The 23,001-nt window shown below is 37.7% G+C and overlaps 1 protein-coding gene across 2 annotated transcripts in view; it reads left to right on the top strand.

The window, feature by feature from the left end:
- Positions 1 to 23,001, top strand: part of CPED1 (cadherin like and PC-esterase domain containing 1) — a 262,654-nt gene that overhangs the window by 130,176 nt on the left and 109,477 nt on the right. The window contains exons 12-15 of one of the 2 annotated variants that reach the window (XM_032870566.1): positions 1,144 to 1,214; positions 3,363 to 3,413; positions 7,280 to 7,463; positions 9,545 to 9,713. In XM_032870566.1, coding sequence (XP_032726457.1) covers positions 1,144 to 1,214; positions 3,363 to 3,413; positions 7,280 to 7,463; positions 9,545 to 9,713 — 475 coding nt within the window. The remainder of the gene's footprint in view (positions 1 to 1,143; positions 1,215 to 3,362; positions 3,414 to 7,279; positions 7,464 to 9,544; positions 9,714 to 23,001) is intronic. The other variant, XM_032870574.1, reaches the window with a different exon arrangement.

The following is a 23,001-nucleotide window of genomic DNA, read 5'->3' as shown; positions in this document are numbered from 1 at the left end:
TTTTTAATTTATCCTGGCACCCAGTCAACCTTCAACTAAACATATCTCACCCCATGCTTGCTTTATCTGTTTCTTCATTCCTTGGGAGAAGGGAAATATTTTAAAGTTAGTCCTGGACATTTTTCTCTCTCACCCCTAAATACTTCATGGTATGCATCAAAGAAAGAAAAGAGACTTAACTTTACAAGTAAAACTGCAATAAAATTATCACACCTTCCCACATTAGCAATATTTTTAATTCCTTGATTCTTTGTAATTTGCTGATGTTTCTATTTTTGAAGGAACTGACTATGGCTGTTCATCTCCTCTCCATCACAGTGCCCCACACAGTATCTGGGACAATAAATATTTATAAAATGTAACTTAACACAGAGCATCTGATTTCATGCTCATAGCGTTGCAGTGAAATCAGGACAGTGATCTGTTCTCCATTCTGCTGCAGTGGAAGTGCAGAAAGAATCAGAGCACAGCCCAGCAAAGTCCAATCACATCCTGCTCCGTATTCCCTGTCCTCAGGACCAGCAAGTGTTCCGTCCGTGGTTTAGATTATTTGGTCTCTACTTTGAAGAGTCAAAGAGCAATCTGGCCAAGCACTTAGTTGCATAACAGAAAGGAGAAACACACCGAGAGGAGCTAACCCTTACCGTTCAGTACAGTTAGCCCGCGTCTGAGGACAGAAGACGTGACAGGATCGTAGGTCGTTTTCTGCGTAGCACCCATACATACACGCACCCTTAGGTTGTGTGTATGTTCTTCTGAGTCTGTGCCTCAGACTTTCCAGGCCTCCTTGCTTCAAGACTGCGTGCTTTTAGCCAAACAATTTCCAAAAACGAGTGTGTGTTCCCAACTCACTTCTGTTGGACCCAGGCTATCAGAGATTGCTCGCTTTTGGCCTGAAGAGTGACTTTTTGCCCTGGTTTTCTTCAAATGTGCTTCTGCTGATTAGAGATGATGAGATTTCCACCCACCTCACTTGAGGCCAGATTGCCGGTCTTGAGGAATGAAATCCAGAAAGTGTTTCTTTGTGTTCATCAAAATATCTTGTGCCCACACAGGGGGAAAAAAAAAAAAGTGCGTTAGATGTGATTTCCATGACTTTTGTTCATTTCATTGATCCAGACTGGCTTGGCCTTGCGTTTGCAGGAATTCTTTCACAGAGGATGAGAACATTGAAAAACCACAAGTGCCATCTGATGCAACTGGAAATAAAAAAGGTAAAAAGATACAGTCTCACTTCTTCCAACATGAAAATAAGTATTGTGTGGCCCCCAAAATATATAAGAAAAATGTTTCACTTCCTTAGCAATCAAAAATGGAAGTTAAACTAGGGAATGCTATTTTCCCTCAAATTTGAAAAGCTTTTTCCTTTTAAAGATCATAGAGGGGTGCCTGGGTGGCTCAGTGTGTTTAAGCCTCTGCCTTCGGCTCAGGTCATGATCTCAGGATCCTGGGAACAAGCCCTGCATCAGGCTCTCTGCTCAGTGGGGAGCCTGCTCCCCCCCCCCCCCCCCACCCCACCTGCCTCTCTGCCTACTTGTGATCTCTCTCTCTCTCCCTGTCAAATAAATAAATAAAATCTTTACAAAGAAAAAAAAAAAAAAGATCGTAGAGTTGGGGGAGGGAGGTGCCTGGGTGGCTCAGTGGTTTAAAGCCTCTGCCTTCGGCTCAGGTCATGATCCCAGGGTCCTGGGATCGAGCCCCGCATTGGGTTCTCTGCTTGGCAGGGAGCCTGCTTCCCTCACTCTCTCTGCTTGCCTCTCTGCCTACTTGTGATCTCTCTCTCTGTCAAATAAATAAATAAAATCTTAAAATATATATATCATGGAGTTGGGGATTGTGTAGAGAAATAAGTATTCTCAGTCCGCTGGTGCTGGTACAAATTAGAGCAACCTCCCTTAAAGGGCCATGTAATGACATATAAGAAAATCCTTAAAAGTTATTCTTATAGGGGTGCCTGGGTGTAGATGGGTAAGCACCCAACTCATGGTTTCCCCTCAGGTCATGATCTCAGGGTCCTGGGATCAAGACCCCTGTCAGTCTCTGCACATAGCTCACAATCTGCTTGAGATTCTCTCTCCCTCTCCCCTTCTTGCTCGTGATGTCTTTCTCTCTCTCTCAAATAAATACATAAATCTTTTTTAAAAAGTTACTTTTACATCAGAGAAATCTCACTCCTAGATATTCATTTTAAGGAAATAATTAATGTACACAAAAGTTTAGTTACATAACTTATTAAAAATAAATTTAAAAATTTGAACCACTTCTATTGTAATAATAGTGAGTTAGATAAGTAAAGCCATAGACTTCCCATATAATACTGTAAAGCCATTCTAATATTGCAGAAGCGTATTTATGACATGAAAGATGTTTGTGGTTTGTTGTTAAATGAAACAATTGACTACAGGCAACATGGGCCTCGAGGAACATTAATGGCAGTTGTGATTTTTTTTTCCCTAGACTTAATCTTTGTTTTCTCTAATTCTCTTCTTTCTAAAGAACATCTGAGCTTTTGATCATACAGAAAGAAAATGTTTCTAATTTTAAGAATAAAAGATGAAAACAAATACCGCTTGTCTATAACTTTTTAGAAATCAAAATTTCCCTATTACAAATCAAGGTTTGATACAATACAGTGGTTCTCAGCTTATGGTCCCTAAACCAGAAACACCACATCACCTGGGAAATTTGGACCATTCCAATCTACTGAGTCAGAATCACACCTCTCTGGGTATGAGACCCAGCGCTCTGTCTTGTAAGAAGTCCTTTAGATGATTCTGAGGCATGTTAAAGTTTGAGATCCACTAATTCAATAGAAGGAATTGGTAAGCCCAGTGAAGATTTGGTGATAAACTGCTATTCTGAAGACTTTCTCACTCCCACCATTATTCTCTTTAAATGAATGATTTAAGCACTCTGTTTTTATTCATTCCTTTGTTCCATCAGTATGTAGTAAGGCGGTTTTTAGATAGATGTTTGGTTTAATTCAGAAATTTAAGAAGTGCCAGTGGAATCAGTTGGATAAAATTTCTGTAATTCTAGTGATTTGGGATATTATAGTCATAAAATCAAGATACCTTCTAGAAGGAATCTTAACAGATCACCCTAAGGCAATGGATGACATTTAAGCCATTCACTTTTCTCCCTTAAAATTTTCCCTTTTGAAATAACCATTCTCCTGAGATTTGAACCAAATAACTTCTTTTGTTTTACTGTAGCTTTCAGTTTAACTAAGTACTTTCTGATATAAGAAAAGTTAAATCATAAAATGGTTCTACTAAATTATGCTGTTTGAGATTACTGAATATATATTCTTTTTGTTTTGATTAACCATTTCCATTTTAAATTAACTTTTCTTTTTTTAGCTGTTGTTCCACGAATTATGAATGATACCAAAGAAGTTCGCTGCAGTAACGGTGAGTTCCAATGAAAGTGTTTCGGTGGCATAATCGATAGTGAGGCACAGCCGTGGTTTCAATAAATCACCATTTTATCATATTTGGGTACTTTCATTTTTTTTTCTTCCTTTTTTTTTAAAATAATTTATTTACTTATTTATTTGACAGAGAGAGACACAGCAAGAGAGGGAACAAAACATGCAGGGGGAGTGGGAGAAGCAGGCTTCCTGCTGAGCAGGGAGCTTGATGCGGGGCTGGATCCCAGGACCCTGGGATCAGGACCTGAGCTGAAGGCAGACGCTTAACTATGAGCCACCCTGGCTCCTGATATTTGGGTACTTTTAGACTGTAATGTATTTTAAGTAAATTTTTAGAAGTTTCTGAATGAGTTGCTATCTGTCACTTTTGCTTAAGAACATTTTTAGTGTTCTATTTTTGAACGTGAAATACTGTGCTGTTTACATATTTGTTTGTTTGCTTGTTTAAGGCCAGTGACTTTCAAACTCATTTTGAGGGGTCTTCAGGGTGCTAAGGCTTTGCCTTGGAGACTACTCAAGTGGATAAACTTGGCTTTTCTGTTCTATACATCGATTTTTAGGGCTTACACCAACTCACAGGGATTCCTTTTCCACCATACTGTTGACATAATGGATAGTACTGGGGTTGAATTTTTTTTTATCAATTGAGAGTTTTTAATCTGAATTTTGGTTTGTTTCCTTAAAATTCATGAATTTTTTTTACTAAGGTATAATCAATAAAAAAGGTATGTATATAATAATAATACATTTCAAGTATGTAGATTTTAGGATTTAAAAATAATTTTCTTTATATATTCTCTGGTCAGTATTATCCCAGTGCGGCCTTGTAAATATATAATTCTAGAGAATCTAACTGACCTTTCCAAGGTCATAGGGCTATTAAATCTCTGAGTTGGATCACTAAGCTGGATCTTCCAATTCTTTGTCTAAGGCTCATGAATTATCTTAATACTTCATGACAATATGATGGAAAAATAAGAGTCGTACTTAGTAGGTTTGCTTTTTGGCCACGTATACATATATACATACATACATATATATACACACATTGCTAAAACTTACACTGAGAAAATTAAGCCTTTCATAAAAAATCCATTCCAGTAAAACATAAAAGCTGGAAAAAATAAGATTTATGGACTAAGGTTTAATTTATTATAAATAAGAGTCTTCCAGTTTAATAAAACCTAATTTGTATCTTCTGAAAGGCAATTTAATTCATTCATTTTATTTTAACAGTATCATTAAAATCAGGGCAGACTGAGAGGTTATACAATAATGTGGTTTAATAGAATCAACAAGTACATCCAATTAAAGAAAAATAGCATTTTACATAAAGTATTTCTGATCAGGAAAAATAACAGGTCTGACTTATGCCGTTCCTTGCCTGAACTTTCCATCCAGTCTCTTCCTTCTAGAAAAATACATGCACCTCTTGGGAGACCAGTGCCTAGGCTGTAGTGGGGCAAGGACTAGGCAGTAAACCTGGAGCAAGTTGAGGGTGCACATTTGTCAAGTCACTTTACCTCCTTGGTCTTCTCTTCTATGATGTATAAAATGAAACAACTCTCTGGGGATACTCTCACTTTTTTTGCAGTTCCCAGGTAACCTGCAGTAGAGGCGGTGAACATGTTAGATAAGCTCTTCAGCTTAGTTCATATTTTTATGTTGATAAAAATCTAGTCCTACCTGGGTCTGTATAATTAATCTGCATCCTTTCATGGCATGATCTAAGATTTAAGAAATAACTTGATGATGCCTCAGAACAGGTGGGATTATCCTTCAGAGTCTAGGCTTTTCTTGAGTTTAATATGAGTTATGATTGTCCCTCAAATGGGCAATAAAACTCTGTGGTTAAACGAATCCATTAAGAGCAACCAAAACTTCAAACGGCTTTCCCAAATACACTTGCCAAGTAGGTTAAGCAGCCTGCTACCGCCCCAGCTCATGCCGGGTTCTCCGTGGACCTGAGGTAAGCTGGCCCGAGGCGAGCTGGCACTGGGCTGGGAAGGAGGCCAAGGACACTCCAGGTGTTTGAAGGCAGCAGCACTGATGATTCAGGTGAAGATGGTATCAAGATAGCTTTTAAGCAGGGCTTTAGGATGCCGCGCTTAAGCCAGAGGTGGAGAGTTTCTGATGAATCCGAAAACAAGCACTTGCTGGAATCTTGCTTAAGAGAATGATTACACATTTTGTCTCATGTGGGGCTGCGTTTCAGTGTTAAAATGGGCAAGCCCTCTGGAAACTTTCACTATGAAGTAGACTGCAGGGAAATTAACTCTCGGTGACTGTTTTATAAAAATATGTCTTCTTAAGTTAAAGTACATCTTCTGCGGTGAGTATTTTGAAAAAAAAAAATCTTCTTTATTCAGTTAACTGGTTTTGAACATGGAAGTGTAATGCAAGCGTTTATATTCCCTTCCTACTTAGGAAATAGTCCTCTCAAAAGCACATTTTGAATCTCTGGGCTCCAGCCTGTTTAAAGTGTTATGTTAGGTTCGCGGTCTCCATTTGAGTCAGATCTCATGACCAACCATAGCCTGATTTACTGTGCTTATTTCAGTCCTTGAACATAGAATGTGCAGGAACAAAAATTTTTAATGAATGCATTATTTTTTTTATTAACGTATAATGTATTATTTGCTTCAGGAGTACAGGTCTGGATTCACAGCACTCACCATAGCAAATACCCTCCCCAATGTCCATCACCCAGCCACCCTATCCCTCCCGTCCCCCATCCCCCAGCAACCCTCAGATTGTTAAATGAATGCACTATTAATAAGAAGTTGGATTCAAACTTAAGTTCAGTGTATCGCTTCTGGCAGTGAACCCTGCATTATCTGTTTTGTTGCCCTGTTGTTAAACATCGTCGAACATTTTATTTAAAGACAATGGAATGGTACTTTCATTTCACAGATTTCCATAGAATCCAATTTTGTTCCATAAATACTGAAAAGTATTTTATGGAACAAAATACTTACTAATATTTCTTTGAAAAACATTTGCTAAGCTTCTTTTGAGTATTGTATTTATTCCAAAGATGTAAATAAAATAATTTAGCAGTGGCTGATATTTATGCCTATACATGCATTTTTCTTTTTCTCATCAAGATACTTTTGTAAAAATTGGGTTAACCATCTAGAAACACATTTTTTAAATGGCTTAGAAGTAATGGTACGAAGTAATATGCTGGGTTCTACAGCAGGATTGAGCAGAGCATAACATTTCCTTCTCATACTGTAGGACATTTTCTTGGGTTGGGGTGACTGGGGTGGGGAGGGGGGGTGAATCTCAGGATGTCTTGCTGCTGTTTTTGCATTGGAGTGTTTGGTATAATATTGAATTTCACATTCTTCACTCCACCCTACTGCCTGCAAGCTACTATATCAATTCAATGGCAGTTTAATGACTCTCCCTATTAAGAAATTTTCCTCATTCCCTGCTGGTGCCCTTCTGTTCCCACTTCACAGAGTCATCACCCCCATTTACCAGTTGCTTGATAGATGCAATAAATGCCAAGAAAATGTTATCAATCCACTGGCGAGACGTTTTTCCCACCTTCTCACTGCCTTTAAACTTTTAAGAGCTGAGCAAAAACTATCATCTGTACAATGCCAACAAAAGTCAACAGCTGTTATATAAGGCAGGCGCTACGAAATTTGACAAATAGAAAATCTGGCTGAAGCCACAAATCAAATACGACCAGAGTGCCAAGTGGGAGATCAGCAGTGATCATGAACGTTGTTCAAAAGATTAAACAACAACAACCTGAATCATATATGCCTTTTTTAAAACATTTATCCACTTCACAGTTGTCTTTTCTTTGCCATCGTTGTTTTATTTTAGCAGATGACACACAATGTTATATCAAGCAGATCCTCACACATCCACATTTGGAACTAAATCCTGAATTTAACCCGAAGATCAAGGATTACTACTCTGAAGTCCCATTTGATGTGGTCATGGTGACAATTGGAGCGGAGACTTCTAAGTGTCAGTGCAAGGTGTACCTGCATGACCGGGCAGGACCAAGGTACGGGGCTGATGACCAGGGCTGGGCGAAGACATCATAGGGAAGCAGATATTTGAAGCAACCTTTGAAGGTTCAGAAAAACTGAAGCATCAGAGCAGTTGGAGAGATCACCAGGGTGTGAAATCCTTCCACTTTTCAGGTGTTGTGTGGTTTAAAAAAAAAAAAAAAAACATATCCGTGCTCTACTAATCTGTGAGCAGTCTTCGATTTCAAGTTTTTATTTAAATTCGAGTTAGTTCACATATATGGTAAAATCGGTTTCAGGTGCAGAATTTAGTGATTCATCACTTACATACAATAATACCGAATGCTCATCGCAACAAGTGCACTTCTTAATCCCCATCACCTGTTTGCCCAACCCATACCCACTCCCCCCATCCCCAGTTTCTTCTCTATAGTTAAGAGTCTCATGGATTACCTCCCTCTCTTTTTTTTCCCTTCTCCTATGTTCATTTGTTTTGTTTCTTAAATTTCACATATGAATGAAATCATATGGTATTTGTCTTTCTCTGACTTATTTCTCTTAGCAGAATGTACTCTAGCTCCATCCCCGTTGTTGAAAGGGCAAGATTTCATTCTTTTGACAGTTGAGTAATATTCCATTCTGTATATACCACATCTTCCTTATCCATTTGTCAGTTGATGGACATTTGGACTCTTTACATATTTTGGCTACTATAAAGTTTGCTATAAAGTTTGGGGTACATGTATCCCTTCAAATCAGCATTTTTATATCCTTTGGGTAAATACCTACTGTTGCAATTGCTGGATCATAAGATAGTTCTATTTTTAACTTTTTGAGGATCCTCCACACTGTTTTCCACAGTGGCTGCACCAGTTTGTATTCCCACAAGCAGTGTGAGAGGGTTCCCCTTTCTCCACATCCTTGCCAACATCTGTTTTTTCCTATGTTAATTTTAGCCATTCTAACAGGTGTGAGGCGGTATCTCATTGTGGTTTTGATTTATATTTCCCTAATGATGAATGATATTGAACATTTTTTCATGTGTCTGTTGGTCATCTGTATGTCTTCTTTGGAAAAATGTTTGTTCTTGTCTTCTGCCCATTTCTTAACTGGATTACTTAGTTTTTGGATGTTGAGTTTGATAAGTTCTTTATAGATTTTGGATACTCCGTTAGCAGTATTTGGATCTAATCTTTGCCACAATGTTGTATCAAGAGGATTTTGTGACTCGGATATTAGAAAGACTCATTAAGGGCGCCTGGGTGGCTCAGTGGGTTAAGCTGCTGCCTTCGGCTCAGGTCATGATCTGAGGGTCCTGGGATCGGGTCCTGCATCAGGCTCTCTGCTCAGTGAGGAGCCTGCTTCCCTCTCTCTCTCTCTCTGCCTGCCTCTCCGTCTACTTGTGATCTCTGTCAAATAAGTGGATAAAATCTTAAAAAAAAAAAAAAAGACTCATTAAGGGTAGCTTGCTTCTACCATATCCCAACTCGTCAAGATATTTTTCAGGGGTTGAACAAACATTTTGATGACAATTTATGGACATTCTAACACTAATTTACCTAGTCTCATGGGATTTTTTTTTCTATTGACTCTTTTGAGAATCAGAAACTCTTCTGTTTGTAATTTGGAACAGAAGACAGAACGTTAGTACATGCCATGTTCATGGCAAGGAAGATACTAATGTTCCTATGCTGTAGGGAAGGCAATGCATTAGGCATCCCTGAGAGCTAAGAGAGTCTAGTAGAAAGAAAAGAGGATTCAAGTCAGAGCAACCTGCATACCATCCCTGACTCTACCATGGGACTTTAGGCATAGAGTTGGTATATGAAATGAGATAATGTATGACTCTGAGAAGTAGTAAGTATTGGTTTCCTTCCTGTGATTGCTAGAGAACTTGCTCTGTAAGATAATTGTTGGCATACTGAAATATATAATTAAGGGTTTTTTTTTCATATTTGAAGTTTCTTATGATGTTGTATAGACCTTATCTGCTTTTGTATGCAAATTATTGGCATAAATAAATATTGATGTGTGATAGATTCATACATCAATATTTACTTATTTGTATGGGCATACAGATAAATCTCTCTCTCTCTCTCTTTCTCTTTCTCTCTAGCTTTGCCAACTATCCTCTGGGTTTGGGAATGAACAAAATCTCAATGCTGGTGGTGGATGAACTTCCAGGACAGGGGGAGACCTTGGTCACGTACAAACTCACCATCTACAGAGAAGACCGTCCAAGTCTGCCCTTGTTTGAGGACTTCACAGCATGTGGTTTTGTGCAGGTAAGTGAATTCTACATTTGCGCTCACGTTGAATTGGGAGTGATCTGTTAACCCAGGTGAAAAAGGCCAAATGAAAATTGTTAGAAAAAAGGTGTCTGCTTGCAAATCCAAAGTGTGGTCTCATTTCCCAAAAGCAAGGGTCCCAGGCTGTTATGCGAGCTCCCTCATGAGTGCTTTGCCTTGTAGTGCGGTGGCTGCTCCCTACACGTACTGGGCTCTGTGGACGTATTGTGCTTGATACTGAAAAAAAAAAAACAAAAACAAAAAATGTCTGAGTGCTCACACTGAGTTATAAAATTGATTTTCCATTCGAGTTTACATTTCCATGTTAAATTGTGCCATGTTTCTTGGATTTGTACCTGAATCTACTCTGAAATCTTAAACGAGGTTTGGTGTTTATTTTAAAGAATCAGAGAAAAATTGACAAAGCTATTTCGTGGAAGGGATACCAGACGAATGAAATTACATTTGCTTGAGTGGATATATTTTTCCTGCACTTCTTGTATCATAATCATTCCTAAAGGCTGTAGTTTCTCCGGTGAACACCACATACCGTTGTAGCCCTGTTGATCTTGGAGGGTGAATATGACCCAGAGACTTTGTCTTATTGATGGTTCTTTCCTCCATTTCTTTCCCATGTTAGGATTCCAGATAAAACCTTGTACGTTTCCTCACGTCATTTGCCCTCACTATAGGTGCTTCTGGGGAAGTAGTAATTGGTGTTAGCGTATCTCCTAATTCACTCAGAAAGCATAATGGCAAATATGTCGTGTCTCAGTGACTAATCACCTATTGGGAGCATTGAAGCACAGGGATTAGTAACAGAAAGAAGCAACCGACTGAGTCTCTGGGAGCAGGATGAATACCATGTTTCCTTAAAGGTAATAGCCAGAGAAGTGTTCTCTCCCCCCTCTCCCCATTATTTGTCAGAGTGTATTTTATGCTCCTGCTAACCTGGCCTGATCACTCTTCCCCAGATATGCTTCCCGACCTGGGTGGTGGTTACACCCATAACCAGGAGGTGTACAGATATATAAAACATTCAATTAACTATGCACTTAAGATTTGTGCAACTTACTGTATATAAAACACGTATAACTGTATTTTGCTATATATGTTATATATACTGAATATAAATTATACCTCAATAATATAAAAGAAAAGGATTAGTGGGGAAATATGTATTATCTTCCAAGACATGCTTCTCTTCTCTAATATTAAATGCATCAGAAATAAGTTAATTACCATGCAATTACCTTAGACAATGGATTGTATTAGGAATTTCTTACTATAATATGAAGAAAAATATTAGAAAATTCTTGTGGGATATATCCTACAGATGATTGCAGAAAAATTTCAGTCATTTATAAGAATTCCTTCCAGAAGGTTTTAATTTAAAGTTTATGTGTGGTCCCATAGCAGTGCTATATTTTAAAACATGGAGAAGTGTCTTATAAGCACTCATATTTTTTTTAGCCTTTCTTTTACAAACTGTCAAATGACTGAAGAGATAGTGAATGAATAATAAGGATTAATTTAGACACTTGGCGCGAAGCATGAGTGGCCTCAGGACCCTGGAGAAGTCAGTAATAGAGGTAGGATTTTTCTCACCCTAGGCTCCAGTGACAGTTCTAATGCAGAGACCTTTCCCTTGTTTCTTGTTTATGCTTAATCTCATTTGAGTCTGTGGGTTTCACTGCAAGCTGATACCATCATGAAGTCAGAATACAAACAGTAAAAGATACAATGTCGGAACTCCTATCAATTCTCAGCTATTTCCAGATTCATAGCTAAAAAGATACAGATCACGAGCATTTGGTCTTCTAAATTGTTCTTTTTCTTTTTTATCAACAACTATAGTGCCTTACTATATTCTTTTTTCTTTTTTTTTTTTTTAAAGATTTTATCCATTTATTTGACAGAGATCACAAGTAGGCAGAAAGGCAGGCAGATAGAGAGAGAGAGAGGAGGAAGCAGGCTCCCTGACACGCAGAGAGCCCTATGTGGGGCTCGATCCCAGGACCCTGAGATCATGACCTGAGCTGAAAGCAGAGGTTTTAACCCACTGAGCCACCCAGGCGCCCCACCTTACTATATTCTTATGTTGAAGTCCAGAGTCAGAACATTGCATATTAAATGGTAGACCGTTCTATTTGAACCCCCAAAGTGTGTATGTGGCAAACCAAAGGAAATGAATTAAACTTTAACTAGAGTCTATTTGTTGGTTAAAGGGGAAAATTACATTTCCTCCCTATATTATAAATTAGATTTTGTCCTAATCGCTCCATTATTAAATTTTAAACAAACCTAAAAGGAGATCTACATTAAAATAGCCAAAAAAGAGTATTCGATTTGTGGTTAATTAAGCCTCCTAATTTTTCCTGCTCCCATTCTCTCACCTTCTGGTTACTGGCTCTTCATTTTGTCATTTCACTGAAAGACTACCAGTGAAGGGAAAGCATATCTAAGGCATACCAGTCAAAAAACCAATGTCTTTGACATTTTGATGAGTAAGATAATTTGTTAATAGTCATTTTGTATCATTTATATAATCAAATATTGTTAAATACCTACTTAGCCATAATTAACTATCTGAGTTTGGTGTCTGTTTCTAATGATAGTGCCAGTTGGAATTGTATATGGTTGCCACTGAAGCAACTCTTATTTACTGAGTTACCAGTTACTTACCTTACCAGTGAGGAGGAAAGGGCTCATTTATATGACTGATATAAAATAACTAGATTTGGGCGGTGGCATTTCAGTCTCAGCACTATCAGTATCAGGGATGGATAATTTTTATGGTTTTGGGGAACTATCCTGTGCACTGTAGAATGTTTGGGAACATTCCTGGCCCCTATCCAGTATATTCCTCTCCAAACTGTGACAACCAAAAATGTCTCCAGACATTGCCATATTATCAGCTGGGGGGTGTGGGGGCAGGGGGGCAAAATTGACCCCAGTCAAGAACCACTAATATATACCAATAGCAGGCCTGCTTTTCTACTTTCCACTAGTAAATCTAGTAAACCTGTAGTGGATGTACTCAACGTATGAATAGGTTAGAGGTAATCCTTCAATGTTGAATGTTGAAGAATCACTCTTCTCTTTTCTCATCCTTGTATTTTTAATCATGTCTATAGTCAGCGATACTACTATGACAACTCTTTGTTCTTCTCATTAATTTGCCATCTTTTCTAATGTAATTATAATCAGAAATATGTGTTCCATTTTAGAAAACATGATTCTTAATAAAACATAAAAAGGGATATAACATACCTAGACTGTTCTTTCATTTTGATTTACCCATAAATAGCATAATGTTTTGCTGCTAGGAAGAGAGATTTAGAAAGTAATAAACTGTTATTATGGCTGGAATATGTCATGCTTTGGAATTAATAAAATATATTTATGTTCTAAGGAAATTAAAACACTTATGGGGAAATATTTCTTTTAATATCTCTTTCCAAATCAAGAAGTTTTGACATGGATAACAGTATAGCATCCATAGAAATTGATTTGTATAAAAGATCTATGGTCTCATAAACATTTTACCCCCAAAGTGTTGTGCCAGAATAGGGCCATAAATAAAATCTACAGAAAGGCCGTATAGCAGAAGCGTAGGAGAGTACATTTCAGGGATCCATTTGTTAGAAACAGCCTTCATTTTAAAATAAATTACAATTAATAAAGGGAAAATAACAAAGATAGAAAAAAAACCATTAAGAAAAAAAGTTTGTCCAGCATTTAGCTATACATTTATAACTCACATTTGCTGCCTTATCGTAAAAAAAAAAATTAACTAGTGATCTATATGCTAAGCTATTAAATGATATATAAATGACTTCAGTTATAACATTTGGAAATGCTTTATAATTTTCCCATTTATTTTTGTACTGTTTCTCAACACAAAGGTTACAAAACAATTCATGTGATAATTGTCAAATATTTTAGCAAATACCCACAATAAAAGAATAGGAGAGAATTTATTGATGACTACTTAAAAAAAAAACAAAACCTTTTTTCATTTCCAAAGTTGTAATATCTCTGAAATACTCATTATCGTGATTTTTTGGTTACCTTGCCTACACCACTACACCAGAAGAACATGATTCAATTTTTCAACAATAGAGCCTGTGTTGTAGTGAAAGGTTCCCAGCTAACAACTCTTTATTAATTATCTGCTATGTACTTTGCTCTTACAAATATGTCATATACTGTAGGAGATACAGTGCAATATTTGTAAAACTTTTATTATATGACATACATGATGCTAAGCACTTTACCTTTTTATCTTATTTAATGTTCTTCACAACTTTAAACATAGTGATAACTGTACCGACCCCTAACTTAGGGAGGACATAAGGCTTTAAAACAATGTAATTAGTAGCAAAGGTGGTATTTGAATACAGGTCTGACAGACTTCAAACTGATCCCCTTAATCATTACTCTGGACTATAGAATCTGAAGCTCTTATTACACTTATACTCTAATTAACCTATTTAGGAAATTCATTTAGCCAAAATTTAACCTGTTAAAGTTTAGTTAGTAGAATTTGTTTTCATGGTCATGTACAATGATAATTTTTATAATGTTCTAGAATCACTGAAAAATTCTGAGGTCTTCATAATCCTTATTTTGATGAAGAGGGTTATCGAATCAGAATATTCCCTTCCATAGTGTATCTATCGGAAGGAAAATTTTCAAGCCTAACATCTACTGTTTTACTAGGCACTATATATATCCTAATGTCCCCATATTTAATCAGGCTTAATATTTTATATATTGGAATTCTACTTAGCCGAACTATTACTTTTACTACTTGTTAAAATGTTTTCCAATGTGCGGGCTTTTTAAAATTTTATGCTTGATGGGGCTCCTGGGTTGCTCAGTCGCTTACGCGCCTGCCTTCAGCTCAGGTCATGATCCCGGGGTCCTGGAATGGTGCCCTGGACTGGGCTCCCTGCTTGTCAGGGAGCCTTCTTCTTCCCCTCCCTCTGCCACTCCCCCTGCTGTGCTCTCACATCTCTGTCATATAAATAAATAAAATCTTTAAAAATACTGGTAATAAATAAATAAATATTGTGCTTGATTACACATTAAAAATTTCCAGTTAACCCTTTTCACTATTTAACACAACTCACTACCTTATTGTTTCTATTAAAAATATCCACAGTATATTTTTTCAAAACGTAAAAAGCCCTTTGTTCACATGTACTTTATAGTAGTGAGAAGAATGTACTGTGGAATGGGCAATTTGATGTTACTTCAATGCCAGTCATTGGGGTTAAAGAACCTTACTTTCATACTCTTCATTTAATCCTCATAACGAACAGAGAAGATAATACGGGTGATTTTTATTATCTACTTTACCTACTCCCTAATAAGAGAAAATTAAGTCTTGGGCTATTTTACATTTTTATATTCATTTATAAATTTATGTATTTATTTCTATTTGTATTAACTTATATATTTATGTTTAATTTTAAGAGCGTTATATTTTGGTGGTATGTCTCAGAGTATTAAGAACAGTTTCTTCACGTGTCGGTTTCCACCTTCGATGCTTTATTGTGATAGCTCTCTGACTCTGATGAGTGAAAATTAATAGGTTCCAGAATGCTGTGATTGAGTTCTCACACATGCAGAAGAGCATGTCTCCACTGTAAATGTCAGAATTTTCTTTTGCTCTGTGAATGGGATGAAAGTCTGCTCTGTCGAGATTTTTTTTTTAAGATTTTATTTATTTATATGACAGACAGAGCACAAGTAGGCAGAGGCAGGAAGAGAGAGAGAGGGGAAAACAGGCTCCCTGCGGAGCAGAGAGCCCGATGCGGGGCTCGATCCCAGGACCCCGAGATCATGACCCTAGCCGAAGGCAGAGGCTTAACCCACTGAGCCACCCAGGCGCCCCTGTCGAGATTATTTTATTAGAGCAAAATTTGCATCTTAGCAAATTATGTCAGGCCATTTTCCTAACCCAGTGGTTAAAAGCTATGGACGCCAAGGCTTGTGCCCATACTTGCTATTAGGGAAGCCGGGATTTCAGTCCTGGCTCTGCTTCTAACTGGTCTAATTTGCTGTGACTCCCAGTGCAAGGCGTATAAGCTCTCTAAACCTCAGTTTCTTTATCTTTAGGAGTAGAACTAGTGCTAGAACCTGTCTCAGAGAATTGTTCTAAGAATTCAGCTGGAGGATAAATGCAAAGTTTGATCATGCGGCTAGTGTATAATCAAGTGCTCAATCAGTATTCAATTATCATCATCATCATCTTCATGAAAGCTCTTTTTGTCAAGATGCACCTCTAGGGCTACCTGCAGGTGTGTAGGGAAGGAGAAAAAGAAGGAAGAAAGAGAACAGCAAAAGAAGTAGGAGCCAATAATAGCGAGGACGCTGAAATTGAAAAGGAATTGCGACGGGAAGAACTGGTTGGGAATTAGAAAGGAGAGAGGGACCTGGGCTGATCCACAAGGTTGCATTCCAGATGTTCATGAATCCCAGGCACTTTGGCCTTTGTGGACCCCTTCTTTCATGAAAGAAATACTTAAAATCGTATTAATGTCAGTAGAAAGACGACTATATATGCATATGTGCATGTATTCACACACGTACACACTTTGAAGAGTTTGTTGTTGTTTTTTTTTCTCGTTATTATAGAGGAAAGTTAAACATTTTCTTGAGCTCCTAGAATTAGTCCTGTGTGCTGTAGGCAGGGTTCCCAATGTGCTTAATAGAGAATTTGGCCCTACTCTTCTACTTCCTTCCAAAGGATGTATAGTAAAGGCATCCATATCATTATCAATGACCCAGCCTATTCCTTCAAGTCTTGTCAATTGCTCTTGACCTAGACACTTAGCCCTCTGCGGGTGCTTCAGGTACTATGTGTAGGGACTGAGCACACCCTTACCAGCATTCTTCAAGAGCCTTTGTAGCAGCAAGGGGAGTGGAATGTCATTTCCATGAGCAGTTTGCACACCCAGGCATTTTGATGGCAGTAGCCTCCTCCGTGGCCAGTAAGCATTCACGTACATCTGAGGCTTGGAAATTTTTATCTCCCATCGCTGTCTTAAAAAGCCAGTGAAGATTAGAGGGGTGTGTTCTTTAGTTCATGATCTGTTTTAGTGCTTATATAAATTATCTTTCTGAGCTGGTGAAAAGGAGCTATGTTAAACACTCACCTCATGAGTTAATATAACTTACGATCAGATAAATTACCATTTAAATAAAAACTTTTTTCAGCACATCTGTTCTCTATGTCTCTCCAAGTCACATCTGCTCCCTTTACAAGAAAAAACAAGCTTTTACTACCATGAGTGCAGTGGCACCAATACAATGTGGAAGAGAATGAGATCTTCCTGGCTTCAGGATCCAGAAGTTTCTGAGTATGTGTACACTCATTTTTGTTTGAAGTTTCTGTTTTGGCATTCTAAGAATTAGTCCTCTGATTTGTGAACTGTATGGGGAAATTGAAAAGACCCCTGACAGGTCTTTAAATAAAATGTTCTGTTAGAGTAACCAGATTTCTACTGTGACATTTGAAACTTTGAGGGAGGCTGTGGCTAACAGGGAAGCAGATAAAAATGGTTTCTTTTTGATAACTACTGATACCCGCTTCTTTGTGGACTTTAATTGCTCCAAAGGGCCCCTAGATCTTTTATCTCTCTTTCTCTACTTCTTCCCCATTTTTCAGGTGCAAACTAACTCCAGCAGGTTACACAGCAGGATAGTGAGGATGGTGGTAAGAGAGGAGAGAGAGTGTTGGGTGCTGGATTAGGCATTTTTTAAGTTCTTCTCCCCCTACCAAACCAAACCTAGAATATGACTCATGTTTTAAAAAAGCATTTTTGGCTTCATCAAACAACAGAATTTGACTCTGTATAAGACAAGTTAAAGCTAACAATTCCTGTGGGCTGGTAGTCTTTAGTGTTTTAGAGGATGCAAAGTACCTTTTTGCATGTATGATGAAAGTTTTGACCCCCTGTTCCAAGCAATAATACACAAGCATACACAACCCTGTATATAATTTCAAACTTATGAAAAACCTTGGGTAAAAAATTCTTATCCTAGTAACTCACAATCTGATGCAGAATATCATGGGCAGCAACAAGCAGAATAAGGATGGCTTTACATCTGTCATAAATAAACATGATTATAATTCAATTTATTGAACACCTACTTTGTCCTAGAAAGTCTCCTAAGTGTTTATAGATGTTATTTCATTTGTTGTTTTCATGGCAAAAAAAAAAAAATTAGTATCTGTATAACATAATACCATTTTGGAATTATGTGTGGTTTCCCCAATGATCTCTGTTAGCCTGGAGAATCTGCAGTTACTATGGTTCTCAAAGCAAAATGCCACCAGATCTAATAATTGTCTTGGAAACAAACATCTGTAAGGAGCCACCTGGCCATTGTTTTCTTCTCACAGGCTCTGAATGGTGTAGGTAATGGTGGTCCTGGAAGCACAGGGAAAATTAATAATATGTCCTTTAGACTGTTTATATTGTCCTCATTAGTCAAAGCCATTGATGTACTTTCTTTCATCAGGCTATAACAAATTGTTTTTGTTCAAAGAAAGCTTGGCCCAATGGCTGAATTAGGTAATGCTGAGAAAAATTTCCACATGCATCTAACCAACAGTAACATTTCCTTTAATACGTGTGTGTTGTAGGAGCAAGGATGGGGGTGGTATTCCTTGCAGATGGTTTCACCAATTGCAGAACTGCAACTTGGTTTGACATCTGTTCCCTGAAGGCAGAATTAGGACACTTTACTGCCTGACATATTTAACTTCTTTTGAAAATGATGCTAATTTGTCTTTTTTTTTTTTCTTTTTCATTTGCATCCTTTTTTTAGGCAGGACTAATGAGTTTAGAACATTGAACGTGACCTCATTCCTCAAAGCGGACCCAGTCTCTCCACCCCAATGCCCCCCCCCAACTCTTTAGGGTCTCATTCTTCAGCAATGGTGGTGGGAGGGGGGCAGCCTTGCGCTGGCATTCCTGTGTTTTTACCTTGTCTACTCACCCCCACCCTAAATGCTTGAGAATGGCTTTTCCAGAGCTCATAGGTTATTTTAAAGTTAAATTACTGCTGGAGTTAAGAGGTCCTGTTTTCACAAGTTTAAGAAACATCAGGAAGGGAAATTTTTTCTTTAAGTGGAATAACCATTCCGAAATACTTTGGTCAAAATATTATTTGTACAGTCTGATTTCAAGTCACAGTTCACCACTTATGTGTTGGAGAACCTGGGCAGGTTTCTTATCCCTCAGATAGGGATGTAATAGTACTGATCTCATAGACTGGTTTTAAAGAAAAACTGAGTTAATATTGTTGGAGTTTGGAATAGTGTCTGAGCACAGACAGAACTCAATATACACTTTTGCAAAATATAAATGGACAGATAAATAAAATGCCTTCAGGTTGGTATAAGAGGAAAATTTAAAATGGGCCTTTTTTTTTTTAAACCGAGGTCTAGTAAACTGAATGTAGATTTTTAAATTGCTTATATTTAAGGTTAGATTTAATAAGATATAAAAACATGAGGGGCTTTGCAGAACAACCACCTGTGCTAAATTATACAATAAATTTTGTAGTAAATGTTACAAATGAGACTTCCAGAATTGAGTGTAAAATTTGTCCTGAATTTGTTTTGATTTTGATAGTTGTACAACTAATTTTGTATGTCATCATATTAGCCATCTCATTGAGAGACTGAGAATTAGAGAGTTATTTCACAAAAAGAGAGGAAGTATTTCTTTGCCATGCACAGGGACATCCTTTCGCAGATTCTATCTGGTAGATTCCATTAAAGGTAAGGGGATGAATATTCCCTGTGCCATTTTTAATGAGTAGCAAAGGACAAAGATACCTATGTAACATCAGACAAAAGGTACAACTATAATGTAAGTTAATTTTTTAATATGTATAATTTTTCAAAAGCGCCATCACTTTTGAAAGCCATCACTTCGAAAGACAGTGAAGGTATTCATACCTGATAATGACCTAACTGAGAGAACGTGTCCCATTCTATACATTCACATCATAATTTCAACCCAAACTGCTAACCTCTCCCCCACTTGTTTAAAATCAGAATTTGTTCCAAATGGTGTTTTGGTGTTTCCCAAATGCGAGTACATCTCCACAGATGAGAGATTTACCACTTTTGAGACTATTTAAAATGCGTAGTATCTAACATTTTTTTGGCGCTTACCGTGTGCCAGGTCCTATTCTAGTTGCTTTACATTCAGTCACTGGGTTCTCAAAACCAAACCAAACACTGACAAGGCAGATACTTCGATAACACCCAGTGATTTTGCAGATGGAGAAACAGAGTTACAGAGAACATGCCCACAGTCACACAGCTTAGTAGATAAGAGCCTGATGGGGAAACCAGGCAGCTTTATTCCAGAGCTCTGCTACCTGCTAGCAGCAACCTCTTTTCCTTCCAAGCTCAGCTCTTAGTCACTGCATCCTGCTCCAGAGCTAGATGCTGAAAGAAATATATGGTCTCCAAAAGACTTTGGCCCCTATAGTTAATTTGTAGGTTGTTATTTGAACTTGTAATTATTTATTTTTTTCTGTAGAAGAAAATTTAGAAGTGAGGTTAGGTTACAGGGAACATCCAAAAATCCTCCGAATATATGATATTTAATACAGTGAGAAGGGTCCTGAGGTCGGCGATAAGGATGCCAGGGGACCCTGCCATGATTTTGTGTGGGGGAAGGGCTTCAGTGTTCCAGGCCGTTAATGGGAAGACACCTGTAGAGGAGGGTGTGAGTAACGAGGCACGTCTCTAGCGGTGGGATTGACCAATAGAGCTGTGGGTAGCAGCTATATTTATCTTAAAATCGTTTGTGGATCTTGTATTCCAATGTCACACTAAATCAGAGCTGGGGAGACCTTGGCTATTCTATCCTTCATCCTGCCTATCAGTAAGCTTCAATAACTTGCCAAGATCCATCCTTAATAATTTACCAAAGTTCATTGCCAATCAGTAGCAGAGTGAGGATGAAAAGCTCTGGGCTGGTTAACAAACTCTTGGACAGCTAGTAGTTGTACCTTATGTAGATGAGCTTTTGGAATCCAGACATAGATATGTTTCCTGAGATCTTGACCAGCTCCATATCCTTAAGTCTCCAACACAGAGTTGCTCTTTCTAAATGTCTTAAATGAATGATCAGTTGCAAACTTGCTGACTGCTCTGCCTGACTAAAATTAGAGCTCTATTTCTTCTTTAGAATATGCACTCTGCTATGTCATCTCCTTATTTCTTAAGTCTTAGTGGCATACTCTTGATATAATAAAACATAAAAACTATAAATAAATTTTTGATGGGAAAAAAGGCATTAATTTTAGAGGTAGTTGTAAATGATTATTAAAAAGAAAATCCTCCTTGAGTGTGATGTCCCCGAAGATAAGACTTACTTTGGTCATCTGCAAATCTTCAATAGACAATCAACAAATACATTTGTCTACGTCAATGCTGGCACAGAATGAAAAAAGGATTCATGGAAAGCCCCCAAAATAGCATGGATTTGCCTAGGACTCTCTGGCATCTTCTTTCCCATGCTAAGTCCATCTGTGCTCACACTAACCCTCTGCCTGGCCAACAGCCCTCCTTGCCAACTGGCCACATGCTGCTGATGAACAGCCTCTCACCCCTTTCATAACCAGAGCACAAATATTAGATGAATTTCCTTTGAACCTTGCTTCCTCTTGGCTCTTAATGTAGTCTGGCTCCTTACAAGAAACGCTCTGGGTTCTGGGAGTCACAGACTCCCTTATTAATCACTTTTTTTTTTCCAGGATTGGCAAATATCAAAAGAATTTTTACACATCTCCAGGGTATTTGATACAATGTATTGTGATTGGAAACAATGTCCCATTTCTTAAACATTTAATTAGAATCTGTCACTGCAATGTATGGAATATTAACTATCTAGCCCTTAGGAGGAGTGCTAAGGTTTTCTGTAAAACAATAATAATATCGATAACAATAAACCACAATCATGTTCTATTCGATGCTTTCTCTGAAAACCTATTTCCTTAGATACCTTCATGTATAAGTGACCAGACAATAGCTAATCCATATTTAACTCAACCTAATAAGATAATATGTGTTCCATGTTAGACAGAAGTATCTGAAAGATTATATTCTTTTTAACACCATTATCCACCAAGAACACTTTTAACCATAATAATAATAATTTCCAGCTGTCCCAAATCCTAAAAGTAAAGCACCAACCCCCCAAATATATTCTGTTATTGAGACATGTGTAAACAATTACGAATATCTAAACCATACTGGCGTTGGTTTTCAGGCTCTCTCCAAAACTGTAGGGAAAAAGAATGCCTCTAATAAGTATGTTGATAGATACATCCTACTTCAAAAGTTGCTTTTGCAGACCCACAGAATAAAGATTTCACTTTTTATATTTTAATAACAAATTTTACAAAGTTTAAATTTCATGTTCAAAAAAGAGTAAAAGACATCCCTGCATATCATCTTTCTAATTTGAAAACTCAGATTTTTCAAAACCACCCCAAGATCCAAGTGTATAGAGTAATGGTCTCTTTTCGGTGAGATCCTACTTTTTGGGAGATCAGAGAGGCCTCCGACTTGATCAAAAGTTGGTGTTTTTTTATTCAGTTTTTGTTGTATTGTGCTTTTTCAAAAACAAAGAAAAGCCCATGGGTTCATTAGGCTAAGTACATGGATTCATTATGCCAAGAAAGTATTTGAAGGAATATACATGTTTACATCTTAAAATATTTAGATTAAGTATCTTTTTAAATGAAACTACTTATTTTTTTTACCAGAATAAGCTCCCAGGACCTCATTCGAATCCTATTTTAAATAGAGTGGATTCCATTAGCATGGTATTGTTTGAGATAGTGAAATCCTGTGGTTATCTTTACTATGACATTGGAGTTGGTTAATAATCTGTTCCTAGAGCTTATTTCCTGTCTCTGCGCTACCTCTTTGCACCCCCCCATTCTATTACTCGCACATGCATTTACACACATACACAGAGTTTCTCTAGGCCAAAACCTAGATCTTTGATCACCTTGCTTAGCTCAATGTCTAGAAGGCTTGTTTGTTTGTTTGTTTTTTAGAGAGAGAGCATGCACAAATGGGGATGGGGGAAAGGCAGAGGAAGAAGAAGACAGAGAGTCTTAGGCAGGCTCCAGCCCAGCTTAGAGCTGGACTCGGGGCTCAATCTCACAAGCTTGAGATCATGACCTGAGCTGAAATCAAGAGTTGGATGCTTAATAGACTGAGCCACCCAGG

Source organism: Lontra canadensis, unplaced genomic scaffold (assembly GCF_010015895.1).
Source record: "Lontra canadensis isolate GAN:19392208 unplaced genomic scaffold, GSC_riverotter_1.0 scaffold2, whole genome shotgun sequence".
Lineage (NCBI taxonomy): Eukaryota > Metazoa > Chordata > Mammalia > Carnivora > Mustelidae > Lontra > Lontra canadensis.
Note: the sequence above shows the minus strand (reverse complement) of the source record. Positions and strands in the feature narration are given on the sequence as shown.